The sequence below is a fragment of the Microtus pennsylvanicus genome, chromosome 6 (assembly GCF_037038515.1).
Source record: "Microtus pennsylvanicus isolate mMicPen1 chromosome 6, mMicPen1.hap1, whole genome shotgun sequence".
Lineage (NCBI taxonomy): Eukaryota > Metazoa > Chordata > Mammalia > Rodentia > Cricetidae > Microtus > Microtus pennsylvanicus.
Window position 1 is genome coordinate 109,793,437 of NC_134584.1, and position 24,813 is coordinate 109,818,249.

Sequence of the window (24,813 nt, forward strand, 5' to 3'; positions counted from 1 at the left end):
TAAACAGACGACATTATCTTAGTTCTCGCCCACCTGGCACCGCCCAATCGGAAGTTATGTCATTTCCGCCCTTAGTAAATATGGCCGACCTCGTTCTCTCTTTCCTCTCACGCCCACAGGCCAGAGGCGGGCTGTCAACTATCAGGCTAAGCACGATTGGTCGCAAGGCGATTTGGGGCCCAGTGGAAGACACTGCGGCTTTGAAGGCGTGTTCACGTTGTTTCGCTCTGGCGTCCGGGAACCCTCGTTTCCTGGCTGCTCTCGATGGTAATTTTCGGCGGATAGAGGATCCCACGCAGGGTATTATGGGACAACGATGGCCGCTTTCAAGCCGCGGAATTGGCCTGTTTGAGACCGTCAGAGCGAGCAGTGGCCGCGCTGGCGTCTCCAAATCAGGGGCAGAAGGTCCCGATTGTTGTGCTTGGTGAGGTGAGTGTCTCTTCCCCTTTCCAGATCCGCCGTGGCGGCTTCAGGCTGCCGGGGTCGGCTCGCGGCTTAGGTTTTGGACCCTGGTTTCAGAGTTCCTCTGCTCCTTGTTACCCAACTTTCTCTACTCAGTTGAGCAGTCTGTGACCATTCAGCCTACTTTGTCCCTGTTCTGGTTACATCCCGATGTTTGGAACTGTCGCACTGAGATCTAGGGATCCGCCCTGCGTCCTTGGTTTAAAGATAGTACCCTAACCTGTTACCGGCTACCGGGAGAGCCTGGTTAGGGCTCCTGGTGCCTTCCTCCTTTCTCACAGAAGTTTTTGTCCTACATCTGGCGGGTAATATATAAGTAGAACGCTAACTCCAAAGGACAGGGGGGTTTTTCTTTTCTTTCTTTTTTTTTAAATCAGTATTGTTGAAAACAGCAATTGACTCAAGGACACACGCAGTAAGCAATTCCTGCCCAAGAAGTCCATTATGACTTCTTTGCCACTGATCTTTCTCCATAATCCGGCCCTGGAATTCTTTATTTGAGCAGCCAGTTAAGACCTTACTTGTCTTGTGTTGTAGATAACTTCTTGTTGACCAGAGAAATGTTTGAGTTCTTGTCTGCTTTTAATAAGTTATATTTATTTATTTAGTTAAAAAATCAGACTTTTATCTTGCCATTTATTGGTCTATAGCAATCAGCAAGACAGTCTCTCGCTTGTATACAAATGCCATTTTAAGACGGAAGTTGTCATTCAGGTAACTTCTGAGAGCCTGTGGATCTCAGCCGTCCTGTCTAGATTTCCTCATGTGGATAGAGGTGGCCTTCTTTTTCTCTTCCAGCTGATGAAATTTCCAAATGAAACTCCCGTTTCTTCATCCACATTATGTTTGCAGTACTCCTTGGTAGAGCTATGCTTGTTGATTAGAACATGGCAAAGGAAATCTAGATTCCAGGGGCACAGTTCTTATGATTTAACAACTTATTGGAATGAAAATAATTGTATCTGTGTTCAGCATCAGTTCATGCTCACAAGCGGATGGTGTTGGGTAAAGATGAATGTATTGTCAGCTGAGTACCCGGGAGATCTTGCAGTCAGTTAAACTCTTTACTGAAATGCTGTTTCCTAACAATATTTCTCATCAGTAGGTTTGGTGAACACATTGTTATTCAAGAGATTTTGCCTGCTCTGGGGCACTTTTTTTCTTTTCCCACAAAACTCTACTGATTAAAATCAAAGTCACCAAGTGTGTAGAATGTGGATGGTAAAATTACATTCTTCCATCTCTGCTCTATGGAGCCTGTGGTTTAAAGGGGACGGGGATGGGTGGGGAAGAGAATGTTTATAAAATATTAATAAGGAAACTAGTCAGTATATAGGAACGTAATATCAAATGTTTAATAATAGTACATCGATGAAAAGACTGTGGTTCTTATGCAGTTGCTTGATTCTCATGGTGGTTCTGTGGATGGGGTAAAACAGAAGTGATTTCTGTTTCACAGAGAGAGCAGGAATAGCTAGCCAAGACAGACACTTACTTTCACAGAAGCAGAAAATGCCAAGAGCCTGGATTTTCTTTGTACATGTCTGTTACTAGAGAAGGGATATACCGCTGCAGTTCACGTGAAAAAGCTGAGCGTGTTTGGTGGATGTCTGGAAGCAGTGAGCTAATGGGGGATCTTGAAGATGATTATTCTGGTTCTTAAGTGGGAGAAAGTATATCCTGTAGGAGGGTGAAATCACAGGAGAATAAATTAGATAATGGGTAGGGGAAAAATGTGAGTGAGGGCCGTGGGTATGAATGAATGAATGAATGAATGAATATCTTATTAAATAGTCTAGCTGGTATGAAACTCACTATGTATCACAGGGTAGCTTCAAACTTGCCATCCTCAGGAGCCCTGGCCTCCCACGTGCTAAGATTACAGGTGTGTGTCACCATGCTCAGGTTCAGAACCTGGATTTTAATTGAGAGTTCTGCCTTACACCTGGTTCCTCTGTACTCCTTCTGTAAATGCCATTGTCTTCCAGTGAGAAGCCCTTACTGAATTTATTCTTGTCTGGATGAGAACCTCTTGATCCTGTCCTTTGCTCTGTGTGTATGTGTCTCTGTGGCTTTTATATATGTTGGGGTGGGAACTGGGAAGCTTTTTGAGATTGTCACTGATTTGGTGGGAAAGTCTTCGAAAGTAGCAAAAGGGGCTGGAGAGATGGCTCAGTTGGTGAAGTGCTTTTCTCACAAGCATGAGGACCTGTGGGAAAGCCACGAGTAGAGGCACGTACGTATATGCTGAAGAGGCAGATACAGGCAGATCCCAGGACCTTGCTGGCCAGCTAGCTTGGCTGAATTAGCTCTCAGTTTCGTGAGAGACTCTGTCTCAAAAAGTAAGTAAGGGAGCAACTGAGAAAAACTGACATTGACCTCTGACTTCATGTGCACACAATGCATGTATACTTGCCTGAACACACACACACACACCCTTGATAGCAGAAGATGTCCTGGACTCAGTGTAGGAAGGTAGGGGTAGCCACTTAAACATACTAGTTATTCTGGGGCAGTAGAATCGAGTTTTCTTATGTCCATTTCTAATGGTTTGCCTTCCTTCCAGAGAAGTAAGAGCCTGTGATGGAGGACATCGTTGAGGATGCCTCCATCCATCGGCTGGAAGGCACCGATCTGGACTCTCAGGTTGGAGGTCTTATTTGCAAGACCAAAAGTGCAGCCAGCGAGCAACATGTCTTCAAAGCCCCTGCTCCCCGCCCTTCACTGCTGGGTCTGGACTTACTGGCTTCTCTGAAACGGAGAGAGCGAGAGGAGAAGGATGATGGGGAGGACAAGAAAAAGTCCAGAGTCTCCTCTTACAAAGACTGGGAGGAGAGTAAGGATGACCAGAAGGATGCTGAGGAGGAGAGCGATGAGCAGGCTGGCCGAAGTGGCCGCAAGGACAGGTAAGGGAAGAGGGTAAACATTGGTGTCAGAAGATGCTAGCCTAGCTTTATCTCCATTTCTGATGGACACCAAGGGCTTTAGGATTTTATTGTGGTTTTCATACTGGTGGCGGGTAGGAATTGGTAAAGATCTGTGGGGAAAATTCAAAGGCATCCAAGAAGTGAAGTGGATGATGGAGCTTAAATGCCTGGGTTCTTGCCTTGTACAGGCCTTTAGCACCAGGAGATGCATCGGAGAGTACGCATTGCTTGTGGGAATACCCAGAGATAGAGGGAACCGTTTCCTTCCATGGAGAGCCCTTTCCCAGTTGGTCTCCCTTTTCCAGGCATTACCGATCTGCTCGGGTAGAGACTCCGTCCCACCCAGGGGGTGTGAGTGAGGAGTTTTGGGAACGCAGTCGGCAAAGAGAGAGGGATCGGAGGGAGCATGGGGTCTATGCCTCCTCCAAAGAAGAAAAGGATCGGAAGAAGGAGAAATCCCGGGATCGAGACTATGACCGCAGGAGAGACAGAGGTGAGCTGCCTGTTCTCAGTCCTGTTGCCTAGTAGCATTCAAACCAGCAAGCCTTTCTTTTCATGTTACAAGAAGTTTTACAATAATACCCAGTAATTGCTTGTAGTATAACTGCTTTGCTTGAGTACATGGTTCCTGTTTTATTGTGAAAACTGGGGATAAAGGAAATGCTGGATAATTAAGAAACTGGAGTTTATAGTAGCATTGGTGCTGGAGAAAGGACAGTGCTGTGGAACATAGTGATGCAGAGTCCAGCACTGGCTGCCGTCAGTGTCTGCTGCAGCCGAGGTCTGCTGCAGCACAAAGCTCTTCAGGATAGACATGGGACTGACTGTTTATGGTTGGTTCCTGTTGGAAAGTAGCTCCTATGTACGTTTGACTGTTTCTATTCATTGAGAGAATGTGAGTGTGTGTTTCAGCCCATGGGTCATGGGCATATGTGATGGGGTGTGTCTGTGTGGGAGAGGAGGCATGTGCTTTTTGCCTAGTGCATGTGTCTGTGTGTTAGCATGAGGTACACATAAAAGCCCCATGTGTGACTCTCGCAGATGAGCGGGACAGAAGTAGGCACAGCAGCAGATCAGAGCGAGACGGAGGCTCAGAGCGCAGCAGCAGAAGAAATGAGCCGGAGAGCCCTCGACATCGGCCGAAAGGTATTCTCAGCTGTCCTCCGCAGAGGCTGGCAAGGGCGCAGGTGCCTGAAAGGCAGAATGAGCAGTAGTCAGCTGTGTTGCCAGATAGTGAGTTGGAGTCCTAGTTTCATGTGACCCTCTGGAGTTAGGGGCCGTGTGCCAGGTGGGTGTGGCCCTGCCCCTCTCTTGGGTGGATGTACTTCCTGAGGGTCCAGGCTGTTTACTGCAAGGTGGGTGTTTCAGATGGTAGGAAACTAGAGGTGGGTGGATCAAGAAGGATTTCCTGGAGAAGAACGATTTGTTTTCAGATGAAGAGGTTTGCAGAGAGGAGTTGGCTCCTTCATATTTTCAGCAGTGGAAGCTGGACTATCGAGCTCAGTCTATCAGTTGTGGTCACTATATTGCCATAGTAAATAAGGTCAAGGCTAGGAAAGAGGTTGCGGCTGTCAAGATCCTCATGATCTGAGTTTATCACCAGGACCCACAAGATAGAAGGAGAGCCAACTCCTGAGGATGGTCACCTGACCTGTGCATTTGTGCTGTGACACGTGCATGCACATGAGCACACACAGTTAAATAAATAAATGTCATTAAGAAATCGGGAAACTAGGTGTGGTTTCTGCCTGTGATTCTAGCACTTTGGAAACTCAGGCAGGAGGATTGTAAGTGAGGCCGGTGTCAACTACATAGGAATATGCTGTCTGTAGTCGTGCCTCATTGGCGTTGGATGTTTACTGTGGATGTCTCTTGTGGCCCCAGATGCAGCCACCCCTTCAAGGTCCACCTGGGAGGAGGAGGACAGTGGCTATGGCTCTTCAAGGCGCTCTCAGTGGGAATCGCCCTCCCCAACACCTTCCTATCGGGACTCTGAGCGTAGCCATCGGCCGTTCACTCGAGACCGAGATAGGTAATGGGTGGGCGGGCAGGTGGTAAGAGGGATGTGGGCAGGGAAAGCTGCTGGCAGAGGGGGACGCAGTTCAGCTTAGTGACAGCTGACCCTGATGTTTCCTAGGACTGTGAGGAGCAAGTACTCAGAGGACACACCTCTGCCGACCCCCTCCTACAAGTACAACGAGTGGGCTGATGACAGAAGGCACTTGGGGTCAACCCCACGGCTTTCTAGGGGTCGAGGTAAGGCTTGGAAGGCAGGAGCAGAAAAACTGGTTGGTGTGAGGTGGGAGGGTGGGTGGAGGGTGGGGGATGAGTTGGAACGGGGCTGAGTGGAGGCCACACTCAAGAAGCTGTGCAGTTTTGCGGTTCTTCTGGTCCCTGGGGTCAGCTGGAGCCGCATGGACTGACCCCTGCCATCTGCTGTCCTTTAGGAAGACGAGAGGATGGCGAAGAAGGGATTTCGTTTGACACAGAAGAGGAACGGCAGCAGTGGGAGGATGACCAGCGGGTAAAGACGTTTTTGAGGGGCTGGACAGGAAGAGGTGGCTGTCCCTACAGGTGTGGGTGAAGGGAGGTGTTAGAGCCAAGGGCTCTGAGGGGTCCTCCAGTAGGAATGGAGGTGGTTGATGCTCTTCCATCCAGAGCCCTGGAACCTTTTGAGAGACAGGCTGCACAGTGAAGCTTTTGTACTGGCCAGATGTGACGCCTGTGGTGGGTTCCTCTGTGTGGTAAATGTGAGAACTGCTGGCTCGTCAGCCTGCCCTGTGGAGTCAAAGCTGTCTGCTCTCCTGGCCTTCTCCGGGTCTCTTGTGCTGATCACTGGCTGCTGCTGGTGTTCTCTGATTTCTTACCAGATACTGTTTTGCTCCCATGTGGCTGCTTCTCCCGTGGTCATGTGGCCTGTCCCTGTTCTCACACTCTGTCTCGTCCTCTGCAGCAAGCCGACCGGGACTGGTACATGATGGACGAGGGCTACGATGAGTTCCACAACCCCCTGGCCTACTCGTCTGAGGACTATGTGAGGCGGCGGGAGCAGCACCTGCACAAACAGAAGCAGAAACGCATTTCAGCCCAGCGCAGACAGATCAACGAGGTGAGGCTGCAGCAGTGGCTGGCGCTGTCTTAGAGCAGAGGTGGGGCGTGTGGGAGGAGTCTCAGTTTGCCAAGTGATGACACCACACAGCTGGCTGTTTATGGACAGGGCCCGGTCAGATATGCCTCTGCGGAGCAAGAGTGTGAGTGGAAGCTTTGGGTAGCTTCCCACCTGACGCCTGCTTCTCCCTTCTGCAGTACTCGGGGTGTGTTTGTGGTCTATTAAAGCTGGTGCCCAGCTGCTTCTTGGGACAAAGTACTGCAAGTGCCTCAACTTTAGTAGTGACGTCTGTCTAAGGGACTGCAGGGTGTAGAGCCCCATTGAGATTCTGTCACGCGTGGACTTGCCTGCTAACCTCCAAGGTCACCTCTTAGTTGCAGGCTGACTGTGGCTCCCCTTGTATCCCCATAGGATAATGAGCGCTGGGAGACAAACCGAATGCTCACCAGTGGGGTGGTCCATCGGCTGGAGGTGGACGAGGACTTCGAAGAGGACAATGCGGCCAAGGTGCATCTGATGGTGCACAACCTGGTGCCCCCCTTCCTGGATGGGCGCATCGTCTTCACCAAGCAGGTAAGGCTTCGGAGGCCAGAGCCTGGGAGGTCAGAAAGCACTGAAGAGGGGAGGAAGAAAGGATCGGGTCCGGTCTTATGTTGGTTCGAGGACCAGTGACTCTTTCATAGGGCCCATGACCAATGGGGAATTTCTCTTTCTCCCTGACTTCTGCAGCCAGAGCCTGTAATCCCAGTGAAGGATGCCACCTCGGACCTGGCCATTATTGCTCGGAAAGGCAGCCAGACAGTCCGCAAGCACAGGGAACAAAAGGAGCGGAGGAAGGTTGGTATCTTCCCACCCGGCCTGACATCCGTGTGTTTCTTTTCTTACTCCTGTTAAATGTCACAAGACCGCACACAGACTTCCCCTGGCAGGCAGAGGACGTTTTACATGGGTCAAGAAGCAGCCCAAGGAGGCCACTGGGCTTTACTCAGTCCTTAGTGAAGGCAACCACAGGGTGCTGGAGGCTTGGCACTACCAGTGCCTTGTGGGCGTTTACTATCTGCCATATGAAGCCTACTCTCCACCGGAATTGCTTCTACTGCCTACGATTTTACCAGAAGAGGAGTGACTTAACTCTTGTTGCCTTCCCCAGGCTCAACACAAACACTGGGAACTGGCAGGGACCAAACTCGGAGACATAATGGGTGTCAAAAAGGAGGAAGAGCCGGATAAATCTGTGATGGAAGATGGGAAAGTGGACTACAGGTGGGTAGTCATGGCGAGCAGCAAGTGTGCTCCCAGGTTGTGGTGCGTGTCTGACTCTTTGCTGCTTTTTGATCCCTTTCTTCAAGTCTCTTGTCTGCTGACCTTAGGTTCTTCCCTTGTCACTAGTGTTGCTGAAGTGATGCTTGTGTAGACTGAGCAGGTTAGGGAATTTGCCTGAGGGCACCCAGCTAGGAAGTGGAGGTTCAGTTTAGCCCCAGACAGGCCTGAGTCGGGGCCCCGCTCTTTGAAGTGCTCCACATGGGAAGGCAGAATTTCTTCCCTTGTCAGATTTTAGTACATTACGGTAAGGAGGAACTGGTTTTCACAGGGCTTTTTAAATACTAGGGACTCTGTTTTGGTGTAACGTCTATGTTCGTAGAGGTTTTATGCAGCTGCAGAGTCACTGCTTAGTGGAGTCCCTGCGCTGGGTAGGCGCCGGACTCAAATGTCCCTTTCTCTTCTCGTCCTTTGAATCATGCCGTGTCCCGTGGAAACACCGTCCTGACCTAGTAGTTCTTTGTACCTCTGTGTGCAGTGTCCCACATAAGAAGTTGGTATCACTGGTCAGTCCTTGCTGGTCTCTGGGTCATTTGGTCTCTTACATTTCAGTTGTCAGGTGACCGGGAGGACTGGCTGATATTAGAAGTAGAAACTTGAAGGAGCTAGGGGCAGATCTGAGGGAGGAAAGGACTCTTGGGGAAGGAAGGTGGAAAGGTTTTGGAACATGACCGTGTACCAGACACTGATTGTTTCCATGGAAACAAGGCAACTATAAGCAAGCTGTTCCCACAGTTCCTTGAAAATGAGGCCTTAGTACTGTGTAGCCCTTGTCCTGTACTGCGTAGCCAGCACTTGGAAGATTCCTGCAGCTGTGTAAAGTATGCTGAAATTGCCGGGGTTCTTCTCTCTGTTAGTGATCTGCTGGTTAATTTCAGCCCCTCTTCTGGTCACCCTTGTTTAGGACGGCCGATCTGCCCACTTGAAAGTCTGCTCTCTGGTCCTTGCCAGCTGTTTGATCAGGGCTCTGGCTGTGTCTGATGGATGATGGGATCTTGTGCCATGGTCTCTGTTCCTTAGGCCCTGTGTGATGCAGTTTTGGATGGCCAGGCTGCTGTGGTGTCTGGGGGGGTGATTGCTTCTTGTCGCAGTTGTTCACATTCTTGGGAGCAAGACGGAGAGCAACTAACGTAACCCTGAGGGAAGTGTGGGGCGGTCATATGTGCCGTTGTGTTTCCCAGGACAGAGCAGAAGTTTGCGGATCACATGAAGGAGAAAAGTGAGGCCAGCAGTGAGTTTGCAAAGAAGAAGTCGATCCTGGAGCAGAGGCAGTACCTGCCCATCTTTGCGGTGCAGCAGGAGCTTCTCACCATCATCAGGTAATGGCCCTGGGCCCCATGGCCCAGTGAGGGGCTTCTAATGAGGACAGGAAGTATTTATTTCCCCTAGTGGGTTGGCTTAGGTTATGCTACATGAAGTACGACGACCTTACTTCCTTTAGTGCTTCAGGTTCAGCTTGGCTGTGTCCCAGACATTTCATGTGGTAGCTTTTTTTTTCAGATTTATTTATTAATTATATATATAGCATTTGCCTGCATGAATCCATGCGAGCCAGAAGAGAGCACGGGGTCTTATTATAGATGGTTGTGAGCCACCATGTGGTTGTTGGGAATTGAACTCAGGACCTCTGGAAGAACAGTCAGTGCTCCTGACTTCTGGTCCATCTCTCCGCCCCGTGATAGCTTCTTAAGAGGCTGGTTTTTGGTGACATTCTCTCTGGTCAAGTATGCTCTTGGAGAGCGAGGCTTTACCAGAGGCAGCGAGGTTTCTTAAGGTTTCTTAGGGAGTTTTTCTCAAGATTGGCTTTTCAGTCAGGCTGCTCAGTGTTCTGCTTGCTCTTCCTTGTAGAGATAACAGCATTGTGATTGTGGTTGGGGAGACAGGGAGCGGCAAGACCACTCAGCTGACCCAGTACTTGCATGAAGATGGGTACACGGACTATGGGATGATCGGGTGTACCCAGCCCCGGCGTGTGGCTGCCATGTCAGTGGCCAAGAGAGTCAGTGAAGAGATGGGGGGAAACCTTGGCGAAGAGGTGAGTGGACATGAAGTCTGAGCCATGTAGCTTTTTCCTCATAGCTTCTGCCACTTGTGCTAGAGGCTGTGGGCTGCTTAAGCTGGACCCCGGTGTGCAGGGGCTAACGGTGAGTAACAGCTACTCTCTGAGCTGTGTCTCCGACCCCCAGGTGGGTTACGCCATTCGTTTTGAAGACTGCACTTCTGAAAACACCTTGATCAAATACATGACTGACGGGATCCTGCTCCGGGAGTCCCTCCGGGAGGCTGACCTGGACCACTACAGTGCTATCATCATGGACGAGGCCCACGAACGGTCCCTCAACACCGATGTGCTCTTTGGGCTGCTCCGGGAGGTAAGGGCTGTGGGGTCTGTTCCTTCTTGTAGCTGAGGTGCTCAGGGTGAGTTCCTCTGAAGCATCCATGTTACCTGGTCAGCCCTGCCGGCACGTTTCTGTTGATGTCGTAGTTCCATCATTCAGTCTCTAGGATTGGTAAACCTAATGCACATTTGCCAGCTTTGGCTTCTGCTCTCCTTGTGGTAACAAGTTGAGACTGGACGTCCCAAGCCCACAGGGACCCCTGTTGACCCCTTCTCTTAGGTTGTGGCTCGGCGTTCAGACCTGAAGCTCATTGTCACATCAGCTACTATGGATGCAGATAAATTTGCTGCCTTTTTTGGGAATGTACCCATTTTTCACATCCCTGGGCGAACCTTTCCTGTGGACATCCTCTTCAGCAAGGTACTGAGGCCTCTGTCCTTTGGCAGCTGGAGGAGGTGGGTGCGGATTTGGGGAAGATGTAGTCAGTGCCATGAGGCGGTAGCCTGCAGCTCCGGAGCTCAGGTGTACACAGACCTGTGCTCTGACGAAGGTTTTATGCCCTTGTTTCTGAAGTGAGGACCCGGGAAGATACCAGATCTAACTGTAAGGGCCACGGCAGTCAGGCTCATCCTGAGGTTGGCGTCCCCAAGTCCAGGGCTGCAGCCCAGACGGGTAGAGAGCTGTGTGTCCTCTGGAGGCTGCTGGCCTCTGCTGCCATTGCACCCTTCTCACTGCCCTCTGCCGGTGTTGTAGACCCCACAGGAAGATTACGTGGAGGCTGCGGTGAAGCAGTCCTTGCAGGTCCACCTGTCTGGGGCCCCTGGGGACATCCTTATTTTCATGCCTGGCCAAGAGGACATTGAGGTGAGTGCTTAGGCCACCACTGGGGTACATGGGTGGAACCCGTGCTTGAGAATGTGGGTCTCCAAGGTCCCATGATGTCTCCTGTGCCTTAGGTGACCTCTGACCAGATTGTGGAGCACCTGGAAGAGCTGGAGAACGCGCCTGCCTTGGCCGTGCTTCCCATCTACTCCCAGCTGCCTTCTGACCTCCAGGCCAAAATCTTCCAGAAGGTGTGATGGGGACCTTAGGTTTGGGTATCTCCTGGTGTCCCTCAGAGGAGGGCAAGAGGAGGGATGTCCCTTTCCTGCAAGAGCAGCTGGGAAGTGGGCTTTTCTTGACTCCTCAGTCTTTCTCTCCCCATGTCCTGATTGGCCCTAGGCTCCAGATGGCGTCCGGAAGTGTATTGTTGCTACCAACATTGCTGAGACGTCTCTGACTGTTGATGGCATCATGTTTGTTATCGACTCTGGCTACTGCAAGTTAAAGGTAAGGGATGGTACAGGAGGCAGGATTCTGGGGCTTCACCCAGAGGCTCTCAATCAGGCCCTGGTCCTCTCTGTCAGGTACAGAGAAGAGACTGGCAGAGGTGTTAGGTTACTATTTAGTGAACACTGATCTTGTCATGTGTTTGGTTCAGCTAATCCTTGTGGTAACTTGATGGTATAGATAATTGAAGTAACTCTATAGTAGTCACAGAGCTGATATTGATGGAGAAACCTATGAGGCTTTGCTGAGTCTCCTGACTCTAACACAACGATCACTTGAGTTACTAAGACACTTCTCTGTGATGAGTACTAACTGGGTTTGCCTTTGTCTCGGGGCTGCTTTGCTTTCCCCTCACTCTGTCCTGAATCAGTTCTTTCGTGTCCCCTACTAGGTCTTCAACCCCAGGATTGGGATGGATGCTCTGCAGATTTACCCCATTAGCCAGGCCAACGCCAACCAGAGGTCAGGGAGAGCTGGCAGGACGGGCCCAGGTCAGTGTTTCAGGTAGGAGCCCTGTGCTAGCCTGCTCCCCAGGGCAATGCTGGGACTACAGACCAGACCCCAGGCAGGGCCTTCTCTGGGTCTGGCCCTCCTTCGAACTGAGGCTGATGCTGCTGAGGTCTGCCACTTGGTGGCACTGATGAGTGGAAGTAGTAGTCTTTCCAGGGATTTCTGTGCTCTGAAGCAGTTCTGTAGGAAGGGACTGCAGTGAACGCAGGCCACCCTCCAGAAGGTGGGTCTGAGTAAATGGTGATGCTTTTGTGCTAGCCCGATTATTTTTCCTCCTGTTTTTATGGCTAGAAAAAAAAATAATGCATCAGAAATTCAGCAAATACATACAGATGTTAAGAGGGTAAAACCTTGCTGTAATTCTAGTCCTAGGCATTGGCTCCCACAAAGATATAGGAAGCAGAAGGGTCAAGGTTAGAAGAGAAGGGTTGAGCAAATAGAAGTGGGTGATTGAGAGAAGTGGTTGGGGCAGGTCCCTGCTTGTAGGGTTTTTGCTGTTGGGATGACACTCTTGAATAGTTTCTTCCGACATTCTGCGGGGTGGTTCCTGAGTGTAGCTAGTCCATGTGAGAGGCTGGTAGGCCAGCACAGGGCAGGTGCAGCCCAGTCATTGGCTTCTCCCTGGCAGACTTTATACACAGAGTGCTTACAAGAACGAGCTCCTGACCACCACCGTGCCTGAGATCCAGAGGACCAACCTTGCCAATGTGGTGCTGCTGCTCAAGTCCCTGGGGGTGCAGGACCTGCTGCAGTTCCACTTCATGGACCCGCCCCCTGAGGACAACATGCTCAACTCCATGTACCAGCTTTGGATCCTGGGGGCCCTAGATAACACGGGTGCGTGGCCACGAGCTGCTGGCACCTCAAGGGACTGGCAGGTTTATTCTCTTTCATCTGCTGTTCACTGCATTTCTGGCTTTGCTTTCCACTCTCAGGTGGGCTCACTTCCACGGGGCGGCTGATGGTGGAGTTCCCACTGGACCCAGCTCTCTCCAAGATGCTCATCGTGTCTTGTGACATGGGCTGCAGCTCCGAAATCCTGCTCATCGTCTCCATGCTTTCGGTCCCTGCCATCTTCTACAGACCCAAGGTAGGAGGGCAGTGCCAGCTTCTCTGTCCCCAGAGTGCCCGAGGAATCATTGGCAGGGATGTGAGTCTGTCCTCTGTGCTACGGGCATGGAGAGTCTGCCTTTGCTGTCTTCTCATGGAGAAGTGGAGGAGGTGGGAGGGCTGGGTCAGTAATCCCCACAGTGTTTTGGAAATTTGCAAGACCATTTTTGATCTCATAGTATGGTTCTGCCTGAGACCTAATGTTTTAGTTTATTTTAATATGTTATTTTCATTCTGTATTGTTAGGCATATTGACGTGTGGACAGGTCTAGTGTGAAAATCCTCAGGATATGCCATAGGGGTCTGGCCTCCCCGTGTCTGTATTTAAAGGTTCCTGTTTCTTTTCCTAGGGCAGAGAGGAGGAGAGCGACCAAATCCGGGAGAAATTTGCTGTTCCTGAAAGTGACCACCTGACCTACCTGAACGTCTACCTGCAGTGGAAGAACAACAACTACTCCACCATCTGGTGCAATGACCACTTCATCCATGCCAAGGCCATGCGGAAGGTGGGACGGCAGCCCAGGGGCGTGGTCGGGAGGAAGGGGTGACGCCGTGGAGGGCAAGGGCTCCATCCTGTCTTGCCTGTGTCCCGCTCTAGGTTCGGGAGGTCCGTGCTCAGCTCAAGGATATAATGGTGCAGCAGCGGATGAGCCTGGCCTCGTGTGGCACCGACTGGGACATTGTCAGAAAGTGTATCTGTGCTGCGTATTTCCACCAGGCAGCCAAGCTCAAGGTGAGCCCAGGGGGACACCTGTGTGCATGCAGGCTGTGGATCTGGGCTTCCCCTAAGCTTGTGTCAAGACTGTGTTGGTGATGTGGCCACCTGTTTTCTCATCTAGGGGATTGGGGAGTATGTGAACATCCGCACAGGAATGCCCTGCCACTTACACCCCACCAGCTCCCTCTTTGGAATGGGCTACACCCCCGACTACATTGTTTATCACGAGCTGGTCATGACCACCAAGGTGAGTCTTGCCCAAGGAGTTGGATACTGGGGCCACTGGCTGGAGCTAGGCCTTTGCAACCCTCTGCTGCCTGTGTAGAGCCCTGGAGACTTGAGACACCTGTTTTTTTTTTTTTTTCTCTGCAGGGCCTTTCAAGCTGCGTTTCAGCTTGGGGTTCTTCTGGGAATATTATCAGGTTAACTTGTAAGAGTATGGTGACCTCGGCTGTGCCAGAGGATTACCCCTGCTGGCTGCCGGCAAGAGTCCCTGCTCGTGCTAAGAGGGCCTTTCTGCATGCCTGGGCTTTCCTGTTGGATGCTTGGAATTGCAGTTGGAGAGGGAATGGCGATTCTGGTGTCTCTTACATTTTCCAGACTTACAGGGCTAGCAGGAGGACCCTTCTCTTGTGGCTCCTTATCATGAAATCACACTGGGAAGCACACGACTCTCTCGTGACCTCTACCTTGTTGCTCTTCTGCCCACAGGAGTACATGCAGTGCGTGACCGCTGTGGACGGAGAGTGGCTGGCGGAGCTGGGTCCAATGTTCTACAGTGTGAAGCAGGCTGGCAAATCTCGGCAGGTAAGCGTCCCGTGCTTCTGGGGAGGTACTGTTTGCCTGAGGGAAAGATTTTCTTTCTGCTGCTATAAAAGTCTTGCCATCCTTTGACCCCTTGCTTCTCTCCCCAGCTGTAAAAGCTGGGACCCAGCCAACCTCCCTTTCTGGTATTCTGCACTCCTCCAGTTGGTTTGTTGGCTGGGTGGGTTTTACTTTTTAAACTTATTCAAAAGCTTCAAACATTCATAAAACTACACAAAATACTATAAAGAAATCACTGTAATTAGCTACATCTCTTTTTCTCTGTAATTGACATGTCTTATTTTTTACCTACTCCCTCCTTATCCCTTTTCCTTGCAGAACACTTTAAAGTGTGCCTCCAGAGATTGTTAGTTCATCCCTCAGTACTTAAGGATGAGTAGACCTGCTCAGCAGCGTCGCTCTGTGCCGGTGTCACCCTCTTTAGTGTCACCCGAGTCTCCAGTTCCTAACCAGAGTTCCCACTTATCCGCAGTAACATCTCACGATTGATTCACTGGAATTAGGACGGAGCATTGCAGGGGTGGTTATGTACACTAATACCTTCGTTCTGATACGGGCTCTGCTTTATCTTTTCATGACATTGATTTATTGGAGCAGTTGTCATCTGTCCCATAGAAGGTTCTGTAGTGTGCGTCTGGCTGGTCACTTCTTTCAGTGGGAGCTCACTTGTGTCTCCTGCCATGTGTACCTTGGTAGCTAAAGGCCTGTCAGTTCTGCTTCACCTGTGGTGCTCAGATGCATTTGCGGTCCTGGTTGTGTCAGCTTGCCTCTGTTCGTTTCCTCTACCCACGATTCCATCTCCAGGGTTTGGTGTCTACTAATGAACAACGCTGTAGTGTGTTATTTAGGGGTGCAAATGTGGTTCTGCTTTTGTATGCCCACTTTGTCACATGATTATCTCCACATGGGGACAAGCACAGCTTCCTTTCTAGCCACAGGGCAGTGTCTTCCTGATCTCCGTGGGCCTCCTGGCATGGCTGTGAACTCGATTAGAATAACGTGTGTACTGGGCTGTGGTTGTAGTTCAGTAGTAAACTACCAGCATGCACTCAGTCTTCAGTACTGCCAGGAGAAAAAAGAGAAACCTTCCTTGAGGTGGCCTTGGCGGTTCTTGGGGGTGGGGAGAAGGCTTAGTGGGTGAGAGTGTTTGCTGTATAAGCATGAGGACTGAAGTTCAAATCCCCAGCACTGTATAGAAAAAGCCATGCCTGTCTATAACTCCATTATTGGGGGTCAGACAGGTCGGTCCTGGAGGCCCACTAGCCAGCTTAGCTGAAGGTTAGCCTTGATGAACTTGAGGCTCAGTGAGAGACCATGTTTCAAGGGACTAACGTGGAGAGCAAGCAACAACCACCATCCTCCCTCTAGCTTGTGCATGGGTTTATCCAAATATATATGTGTACACACACACATGAAAAGAATGCCAGTACTTACTGGCTTGTGTGGAGAACTGAGGGGTGACTGGCTAAGACTGGACTATCCAGTGTCGTGAATATTTTACAAAAAGTCCTGAGCTGTAGAAGGAAAGGTACACAGGCCTGGGTTCTTAGAGGTGGCCCCAAGCACAGATGTGGCCTCTGCAGCTGGTCCTTCTGTGTTTTCCTAGGAGAATCGTCGTCGGGCTAAAGAAGAAGCTTCTGCTATGGAGGAGGAGATGGCCCTGGCCGAGGAGCAGCTGCGTGCACGGCGGCAGGAGCAGGAGAAGCGTAGCCCACTGGGCAGTGTTAGGTGAGGCTTGGCCTTAGGGAAGCATTCAGGGCCCCAGGCAGGTGCTAGGTCAGGTTTTAAGAGAAGCTGTCAGTTTAAAGGGGAAATTGGTGCAGAAGTAGCTTTGTGCTGGGTGGTTACCTGCAGAGGTAGTAGTTGGACAACTTGAAGGGACAACTTGGAATGTCCACTGCAGTTCTTGGTCATTAGCCTCTAGATTCAGGGCCCAAAGTGAACTGGATTCTTTGGGGGTGGATCCTACAGCCTTAATGTCAGGCAAGGGGAGTAAAAAAAAAAAAAAGACAGGTTGGGCAGTGGTGCACGCCTTTAATTCTAGCACTCAGGAGGTAGAGTCAGGTGGATCTCTGTGAGCTTGAGGCTGGCCTTGTCTGCAGAGCTAGTTCCAGGACAAGCTCCAAAGCTACAGAGAAACTCTTGTCTCGAAAAACCAGAATAAATATAAACAAAACCAAAAAAACCCCAAAATAGCAGGCAAAAGAGCCTTGTACTGCTGTAATGCCTGGAGTTGGGGTGATCGTGGCAATGAGGGCACTGGCCTGTCCTCACTTCACCCAGCACCAGCCAGTTTCCTCTTAATTATGGGGTTCCCATGGACTTGCTGTGCTTTCTGGAGAATTCCAGGACTAAGGACAGAGTTTGGTAAATAGGTTTATTCCTGAAAGCGAACGAAATCAGCCAAAGGGAGAGGTGTGTGGATGGAGGGGTGAGTGGGTCCTAATGGGAAGACTCATTTGTCCTTGGGGCTGCTCTCCTGGCACTGGATTTGTGACAGTATGTCCTCACAGGTTGACAGTCAGGCACACACCAGTGAAGTTTGGTGTTTATTTTAACTGAGGCCTAGGACATTGACACAGGTGGTTGAGTCATCGCATTGATGGTTGAACTCAGCCTCTGGTCCTCTTCCCACTCCACCCTCCGGGGCTTAGGCTGGTCAGAGCTTCAACTCTCCGCCCCTGACTGATCTTTTTGGCCAGGCATCTCCATCTTACTCCAGGTGAACACAAACTATCAGGAGTGTTCTGAGGACCCTTTGTGAGTAGCAGAGATGCCCTGGCCACTTGGCTAATTCCTCCAGGAACTGGGGACAAAGACAAATGCAGGACTGGTGACCTTCTTATCTGGGGATCACAAAAGTAGTTTTCTAAAGATCCAATGTAAATGTTCCTTAATGTCAGAGTGGAGCAACTTCCTTTTCTGTGCTCACTGGAGATGGGGAAGCAAGGGAGTAGTGTGTGTTATGGATGAGCTCCTGCAGCCTCAAAGCTGCTGTGCATTGGGTCAGAAACAGCAAGGCCTGAGTGGTCCTTCTGGGTCCCTGCCCAGAGAGAAGCATTGTTTCCTACCTCCTCTTTCTGTGTGTCCAGGTCCACGAAGATCTACACTCCAGGTCGGAAGGAGCAGGGGGAGCCCATGACACCTCGCCGCACACCAGCCCGCTTTGGACTGTGAGCTGAGGCTGTCGCAGGAGAGGCTGGTGGCCAGGTACTGAGCTCTAAGCTCTCCAGCCACAGTGCCCTACGGACACAGACACAGACACGGCTTTCATCTGTGTGTTCATCTAGTCTGGGGCGGCTCCTGCTGAGTCAGGCTCTGCCGCAGGGGAAGAGACGGTCCTGATGCAGGGCTGGGCAGGAACAGACTGCAGAGCCAATAAGCAGCTGCTTGAGCAGCAGGAGGTGGCTGGGCCATCACATCCACATAGCCTGTCCCCAGGACACTTGGCTTAAAGCGACTTGCTGGGACTGAATCTTTTTTAATCCTTGTGTAAAGTAGCAAGATAGAGGCAGAGGCACTTGTAATTTGGTTATCACCAGGGATTTAGAAATAAATATATTATTTGTAAAATGTGATTGCATTTTTTAATTTCCTTTCTCTTTCCCTGTTCTTATCCCTACAGTAGGGACAGGAGAGGCAGATCCCTTGTCCTTCCTGCCCTTGGATAGATCTTTATAGAACCTTACCTCTGCTCTCTGTACATTTTGCTGATGGGGAAGCTTTCCTGGGGGCATGTGTACACATGTTCATGTGCTTATATGCATACATGTGTGGTGTGCATGCACCTGGACATGTGTGAGGAGGCCAGAGATGTTCGCTATCTTATTTTTTCATGGATGCTGGGGATCTCAACCCATGTCTTCATTCTCATGAGGTGAGCACTTCATTACCGAGCCACCTTCTTAGGCCTCTAGGCAGAGATTCATAGAGGAGGCGTTGACTGAATGGGACCCAGCTTAGGTGTAGGGACTTGAGGGTGGCTCAGGGCATCCAGCACAGGACAGGCCATGCTCTGAATACCAGCTGTTTCTGAGGCTGGTAGGCAATGGTGAGGCTTTGCTGGCCTACTAAAGGGAGGGAGGGGAACAGGGGCCAGGTTTAGCCTTTCCAGGGTGGTGGTGGTGGGGGTGACATCTTTAAAGAGGCGCATGCTGTTTAGAGGCTTCTTCCTGCTTGCTTGGGAAATCTAGTCTTGGCTTGGGTGGGAGTCCAGAAGAAGGCGGCTCAGTAGGGGATCCATTTACAGGCTCAAGTTCAGGATATACACGGGTATAGGGAGAGTGGAGTCTAACTGTTAAGTTTTATGGCTAATAAGCGGAAACTGTGGGCACAAAACCCCTATGTGCTCCTTTAGATGAGAGAAACAGAATATTATGAAAACTATGGGTCTGATGCAGCTTAATTTAAAAGTAAAGAATGCCCGGCCAAGGGCCCAGGTGCCGCAAGCAGCGTAGATAGCAGCCTGCTCCGGAGGTCTGCCTGGCTATATTCTCAGTACAGGGTTTTCCACATATAAAATATGGTCTATGAATAGATGTAATTAGTAGTCAGTTCTCTGTCTCCCTTACTGAGGCAGGGTCTCTCTTGTCCTGCCATGCTGTGTGTTCCAGGCTGGCCCCTGAGCTTCCTGGTGAGCCTTTGTCTGCCTTTGATCATGCTGTAGGCATGCTGGGATTCCATGTGGCTGCCACCACATCCAGGAATGGAATTCAGGTATCCAGGTTTGCTCAGCAAGCACTGTAACCTGCTGTTAGTTGCTGTTCGGCTGCTGTGACTAAAATGCCATTTACCAAGGCAACGTCAAGAAGAGTTTGTTTGAGGGATCGGAGACCGTCATAGGCGGAAGTATAGCAGCACGTGGTAGGCATGGTGGCAGGAGCAGGAAGTTGAGGTCATGTCTTTAAATGTAAGCAGGAAGTAGAACAAGCAGGAAGTGGGATGAGGTTATTAATTCTCAGAGCCAACCCCAAGTGACACACTTTCTCCAGCAAGGCGGCACTTCCTAGACTTCCCCAAACAGTGCCAGCAACTAGGGACAGATTGTTCAAATATCTGGGCCTATGGGGGACATTTTTATTTAAACTGCTATACCTGCTGAGCCTTCTTGCCAGCTCCCCGCTCTAATCTGGGTATCTTATTTCTTTTTCCCATCTAAGCACTCTGTCTCCAGTGACTAGAACTGTGTTAGATACAAGAGGCACAAGTGGGCATCCTTGTTCTCAATCTCAGAGAAAACCCTTAGCTTTGACCGCCAAGCTGTGGGTTTACAAAATCTATTTCCGCAACCGTTTCTTTTCTGTAGCAGATCCTAAGTGGTTTTGTAGAGACTGACTTCTTTGGTTATTTCTTAAGGGGCACTTAGCGTGCCTGTCTCTCCGGCATTCTCTAAGTCTCTTCTCTCTGCCTAGACAGATCTTCCGCCTGCCTGAGCTTTCACAGCAAGGTGACTGGGTGCAGTAGTAAAAATGTTTCCATCTCCTTGCTTCCCATAATACACCCCTGCTTTGATCTGTTATAATCACCCCCTCAGAGAGTGAGAGACGGCTTTGAATAACTATGTGACATTCACAGTATCCAGAGGTTGCAATTTTGACTGATGTATATGAACTCTCTTCTTGAAATATGGAGATAGGCCCATCTTTTTAGTAGACTGGACTGTGGGCTTTCAGGTGTTACCAACCTGATATCAAGCTATTCTTTTTTCTTTTATTTTTTTTTTTTGTTTTTTCACAGAGATCCGCCTGCCTCTGCCTACTCAGTGCTGGGATTAAAGGCGTGCACCACCACTGCCCAGCTGATACCAAGCTATTCTAAGCCCCAAGTTGGGGACAAAGTCAGAAGACCTTTAGCAGATGGACATCAAACACCACAAGAGATGTTCCCAGAGCTTTTCAGTACCCATTTCTCTCTGCACACAGGAGCTTAACCCTCCTGCATCCCGGCGAGGCCTAAACGTCATGATGAGTAGTGCGTTTTCTTAGCCTTGGTTTGGCCGAGAGGGAGGCAAGAGTATCTGAGCACCACTGCCCGCCAGCATGCCTCTTCCCTCTTCCCACCTTCTCAGAAGGGCGAGCTCTTCCCTGTCGTTCTCTTATTTTACCCTGGTACCTATTTGTCTCTATTTCCTATAGACTGAAATATAAATTCCAGACATGTGCTCCCCTTAACAAAATCCTACCACAATAAAGTGGTTTAGCTGTCCTTGGAGTTTGTTATAATGGAATTTTCCTTGTATTGCCCTGGCTGGGGAGAAAAGTAAACTTGTTAAAAGGAGGAATGTAATATGGCAGCCAGGAGGAAGCAGATGGTGTGCCCGCCCTTCCCCACTTGGAAAAACACATCACTTATTTCTCGCACTTTCTTTTGGGTCCTAGCATTGTTTTCTTTTTGGGGGGAAATAAAAGGTTTCTAGATTTTTTTTAAAATTCCAGACAGACATTAAAGTGGGGGAGGGGGGGCTAATTCCTTCTTGTTGGTTTAAAAACCTAGTCCAAGTAACCCAAAGGCTGGCTTTGCAACCCTTTCTCCTACAGAAGTGAAGGGACCAGAACGTTTAGGCATCTGGCGAACACAGGCACGAGCAGGTTGCTGGGGATGGGCTGTGCAGAGACACCAGGAGCTCATGGAAGCTGTGTGGTCTGGGTCTTTATTTCAGAGTCTGGGCCTGGAGGTGGGAGTGGGGTATCCGAACTCACTCCACTGCAGGAAGTAGACAAACACAGTAAAGCAATAATAATGTCTTGTAAACCATACAGGGGCCTCGATGGATGACTGTAAGAGCTGATACCGGTCAAGAAGGAGGGGCAGGAACTCGCTGTCCTCTGCAAATGTGTAGGGATGGGGCTGAGGGCGAGGAGCCGAGTCTAGCAGTATGAGGAGCCTGGGGGAACAGGGAAGAAACGAAAGCTTTAGTTTGAGGAGAAGTGAACAAGTGACTTCTTGAGGACCAGCATCATGGCTGGACCAGTGTCATGGCCAGATAGCTCTGTTGTAGGGTGACAGCCCCCTTCTGGGGTTTTGTGGAATAAAGAGGTGGTAGGAACAGTAGGCATAGGTCTGGACCGAGTGGAGGGCTGGGATACTCAGTCTGTGGGGTGTCTAGAAGGAAGAAGTCTATTTCTCCCTCCTTCTTTTCCTTTCACCTCGCAATGGGACTGAGTCAGGAGGAGACAGATCTGTGATGTGAGGTACTGGGGTGTCACCAAAATTCTCAGATCTGAGGGATGGTAATTGTCTCTTTCATCTACAGTTTTGGAAGGAATGGTCACTGTGAACGAAGGTCTCTAGTAATCTATTTTTCTTTCCTGCATGAATTCTAATCCAGTGTATCTTTGGAGAATGATGTCACAATATTGCTGTTTTGGTTTAGGGGCCAAAGGAGACATCACGGCAGCAGAAAGCAAGGGGCACACGTACCCGAGCAGTGGGGCGCCCCGATGTACTTAGTGATGTCCGTTTTCGGCGTCACGTCCTGGGCTATTCCTTTCCAGCCCAGTGGGTTGCAAATTGTCCCCCTTTGGGAGGGTTCCATTTTGCAGGGGCCGAGGGCTTTGGCACAGATCCTCGCGTTTCCGGTCTTTAACTTCTTCTCTTCTATCTCATTCTTCAGCTTTTTGTTTTCCTGCTGCAGGTGGACCATTACATTGTGGAGCTGGCTGTGGGAAGGAGAGGAACGTGAGGAGGGCAGGTGGCTGTTTGTTTGTTCGCAGTGCTTGGCTCCTCACTGGAAAGAACCCGGAGGGTGCCACAGGAGAGGGCTAAGGAGGGTTCTCACGTTTACCCTGTGCAAATGGAGGCCCATCTGAGTCCCATGGAAGCAGCTCAGGCCTGGGGGTGAGGAAGACCTAGGAAGAGGGCCCACTCTGTCCGTTCTGGGCCTTTGTCTACATTTTTTGATGGGGACAATTAAACCCGCCTTGTCTGGGGTTCATGGAAGGATTCAGTTTGATAAACGATGGAAATCTGATAGACAAACCAGAAGGTTGATCCGGGAAGTTCTGACTGCGTATGCTCATAGCTTTGTCTGGGAAATGCATGCAGCCAAAGCTAGCGCCCTACTTCTCTCTGCTCCCCTTTCTGAAGAGTAGCGAGTACAGGGTTCCTACCTCTGTAGAGAACATGGCCAAATTTCTTCTTCCCATTTTACAGATGAGTTGGTGGAGGCAGGGGTATAGGGCAGAGGAAAGATAATTTAGTGTCTTCCATGGCTCAATAGGTGGCAACTATTATCAACCTATGGATTTCTCCTAACAAGTCTTGAGAGCAGCGGATGATGGAAAACTGTGGGGGCAGGGGAAGACACTCAGCCTCCCGGACCATTTCTCTCCTCCTACAAATGCCTCTGTCACCACAGGGAGACCCTGGCTTGATGCTTCAACTTAGAATATTTTTGGCCTCATAACATATACATTCAGTAGGAAACTGTACTTTGAATTTGGACTTTTTTTTCTCAGACAGGCAAGATGTGGCCTAGGCTTCTTGGGAGATGCTGGGAAGTGTTCATGACTTCAGCTTCCGGTTAGCCACTGCCACTGCTCTACAGGCTACCATGGGACTAAGCTGCTACAGGCAGTAAATTATGAGCAGTAAATGCACGCTTGGCCGGATAATATTTCCAACTTACAATGGATTTGTCCAGACACGGCCTCACCTTAAGTCAAGGAGAGCCTGCATTCTCAGCTCATGAGGTCTCAGGAAGATTAAAGAAGTCAGTGTGTGCAGAACACTTAGAACTCTGCTTCCCACATGCTGAATAACACATATTAGTTGGGCTAATGTTGTTATATTTATTATTAAAAGATGGTTTTCCTCAGATAAGACCAAGGAAGTTCAAGAATGAGCATCTGGTGAGACGGCTCTTTCTGACACTTGATAAACTATAAGGAAAAGCTTGGAGTTATCTGTTACTTTATAATTTTTTTGGCCGTCCTAGGGCTTGAGCCTAGGGCCTTGCTCAAACTATGTGAGTATTCCACCACTGGACCATATCCCTAACCTTTTTCTTCCAGTTTACATTCTTTGAGACAGGGTCTCATCAAATTGCCCAGGCTGGCCTTGAACTAGATCTATAGCCCAGGCAGGCCTTGAACTTATGGTGTTCTGTGCTACTGGGTATGGGCTTTCAAGGTTATGACAACTATTTTTTTTTAGTTAATTATTTTCATAGAACGTTTTATTTTTCCATTAGAAAGAATCATGGTCCATTTTTGGAAGCAATCATGTGACGGGTTGGATCCTCAGCCTCTTCTGGTCACATCCTTCACCCACTTTCTCTGGAGATCCGGCCTCTTCCCCTGGGGTCCCCCAGTCCATGTGCCTCTGGGCTGGAGGCCAGGTCTGCTATGGCCTCCATTCCCTGGCTCTCTGTCCCTCTCTATGTCAGCGTATCTTCCGTCTTGTACATCCCGCACAGCCCAGCCTGCTCCGGGTCTGGGTTTCTTGTTCTCCACGTGACAGTTCTGTTCTCTCCTTCAACTCCTGATCCAGCATAAGGTCAAAGCCCAGGGCAGAGCTGGCTCCTGGGAGCCACACCTGGATGCAGCGTGCAGAGACACTGACATCCTCAGTCTTCTCAGCAAAGTTTGAGGCGACGGCTGCTTGGCCAACGTTATCACAAGCAAGCCCTTTCCAGGCCCTCCTAGAATGCCAAACTTGGCAGCTTCTGTGTCCCTGGAAAAAGCTTGGGGAAACACCGTCCTAGGCCCTGGCTAAAAGATTCTACCTTTGGACAGCCCTTTCTTCACCTCTGTTCTCTGACTTCCTGTAGTCCCAGGCCTCACTCTCAGTGGGCAGACCTTTGCCCAGGTGGTGAAGCGGGATCACGAGGGAGAGTGGAGCTCTTGAGAACAGGAGCCCCAGGTTCCTGGGGACCAGGTGAAGCAGAGGAACCCTTAACCTGGACTTCCCACCCCAAACTCTTCCACAGAGAGCCATGGTTTCCATGCTCCTTCATTCACGGACCACAGCTATAGCCGCTTAGTCCCTACCCACAGCCTGCCGGCCTGCCAGCCTGTGCCCACTCCTGTCTCAATGCTCTTGGCCTCTGAAAACCACAGGTGCGTGGGGGAAGGAGGTGGGAGGTTTCATCACCTCACTGGGTGGCTGTTGAGGGAGAGAATGACGGTCCAGCACAGTCACGTGACATACCGGTGCTGCATAGGA

The 24,813-nt window shown here is 50.2% G+C and overlaps 2 protein-coding genes across 4 annotated transcripts in view; one reads left to right on the forward strand and one right to left on the reverse strand.

Annotated features, from left to right (window-relative positions):
• Positions 1-76: 76 nt before the first annotated feature.
• Dhx38 (DEAH-box helicase 38) lies at positions 77-23,543 on the forward strand. Of its 3 annotated transcripts, none has more exons than XM_075977382.1 (28): positions 284-429; positions 3,029-3,368; positions 3,695-3,882; positions 4,431-4,535; positions 5,274-5,421; positions 5,527-5,645; positions 5,837-5,913; positions 6,343-6,498; positions 6,910-7,071; positions 7,228-7,335; positions 7,649-7,761; positions 9,000-9,137; positions 9,667-9,853; positions 10,005-10,190; positions 10,437-10,577; positions 10,911-11,021; positions 11,114-11,230; positions 11,379-11,486; positions 11,878-11,990; positions 12,625-12,833; positions 12,932-13,086; positions 13,457-13,612; positions 13,705-13,839; positions 13,946-14,071; positions 14,536-14,631; positions 16,256-16,377; positions 17,742-17,859; positions 22,283-23,543. In XM_075977382.1, exons 2-27 carry the CDS (start codon positions 3,046-3,048, stop codon positions 17,824-17,826), a joined length of 3,684 nt encoding a protein of 1,227 aa, XP_075833497.1. In that variant the 5' UTR covers positions 284-429; positions 3,029-3,045; the 3' UTR covers positions 17,827-17,859; positions 22,283-23,543. The 3 variants fall into 3 exon arrangements, with proteins under 3 accessions (XP_075833495.1, XP_075833497.1, XP_075833498.1); XM_075977383.1 differs by lacking the exon at positions 22,283-23,543 and adding an exon at positions 20,386-20,499; XM_075977380.1 differs by lacking the exon at positions 22,283-23,543 and having other exon boundaries at positions 77-429; positions 17,742-18,222.
• The window catches only part of Pmfbp1 (polyamine modulated factor 1 binding protein 1), a 43,651-nt gene continuing 40,234 nt past the window's right edge, over positions 21,397-24,813 (reverse strand). The window contains exons 19-20 of the mRNA XM_075977385.1: positions 22,069-22,307; positions 21,397-21,532 (exon numbers count right to left, since the gene is read on the reverse strand). Coding sequence (XP_075833500.1) covers positions 21,516-21,532; positions 22,069-22,307 — 256 coding nt within the window. The 3' untranslated portion in view covers positions 21,397-21,515. The remainder of the gene's footprint in view (positions 21,533-22,068; positions 22,308-24,813) is intronic.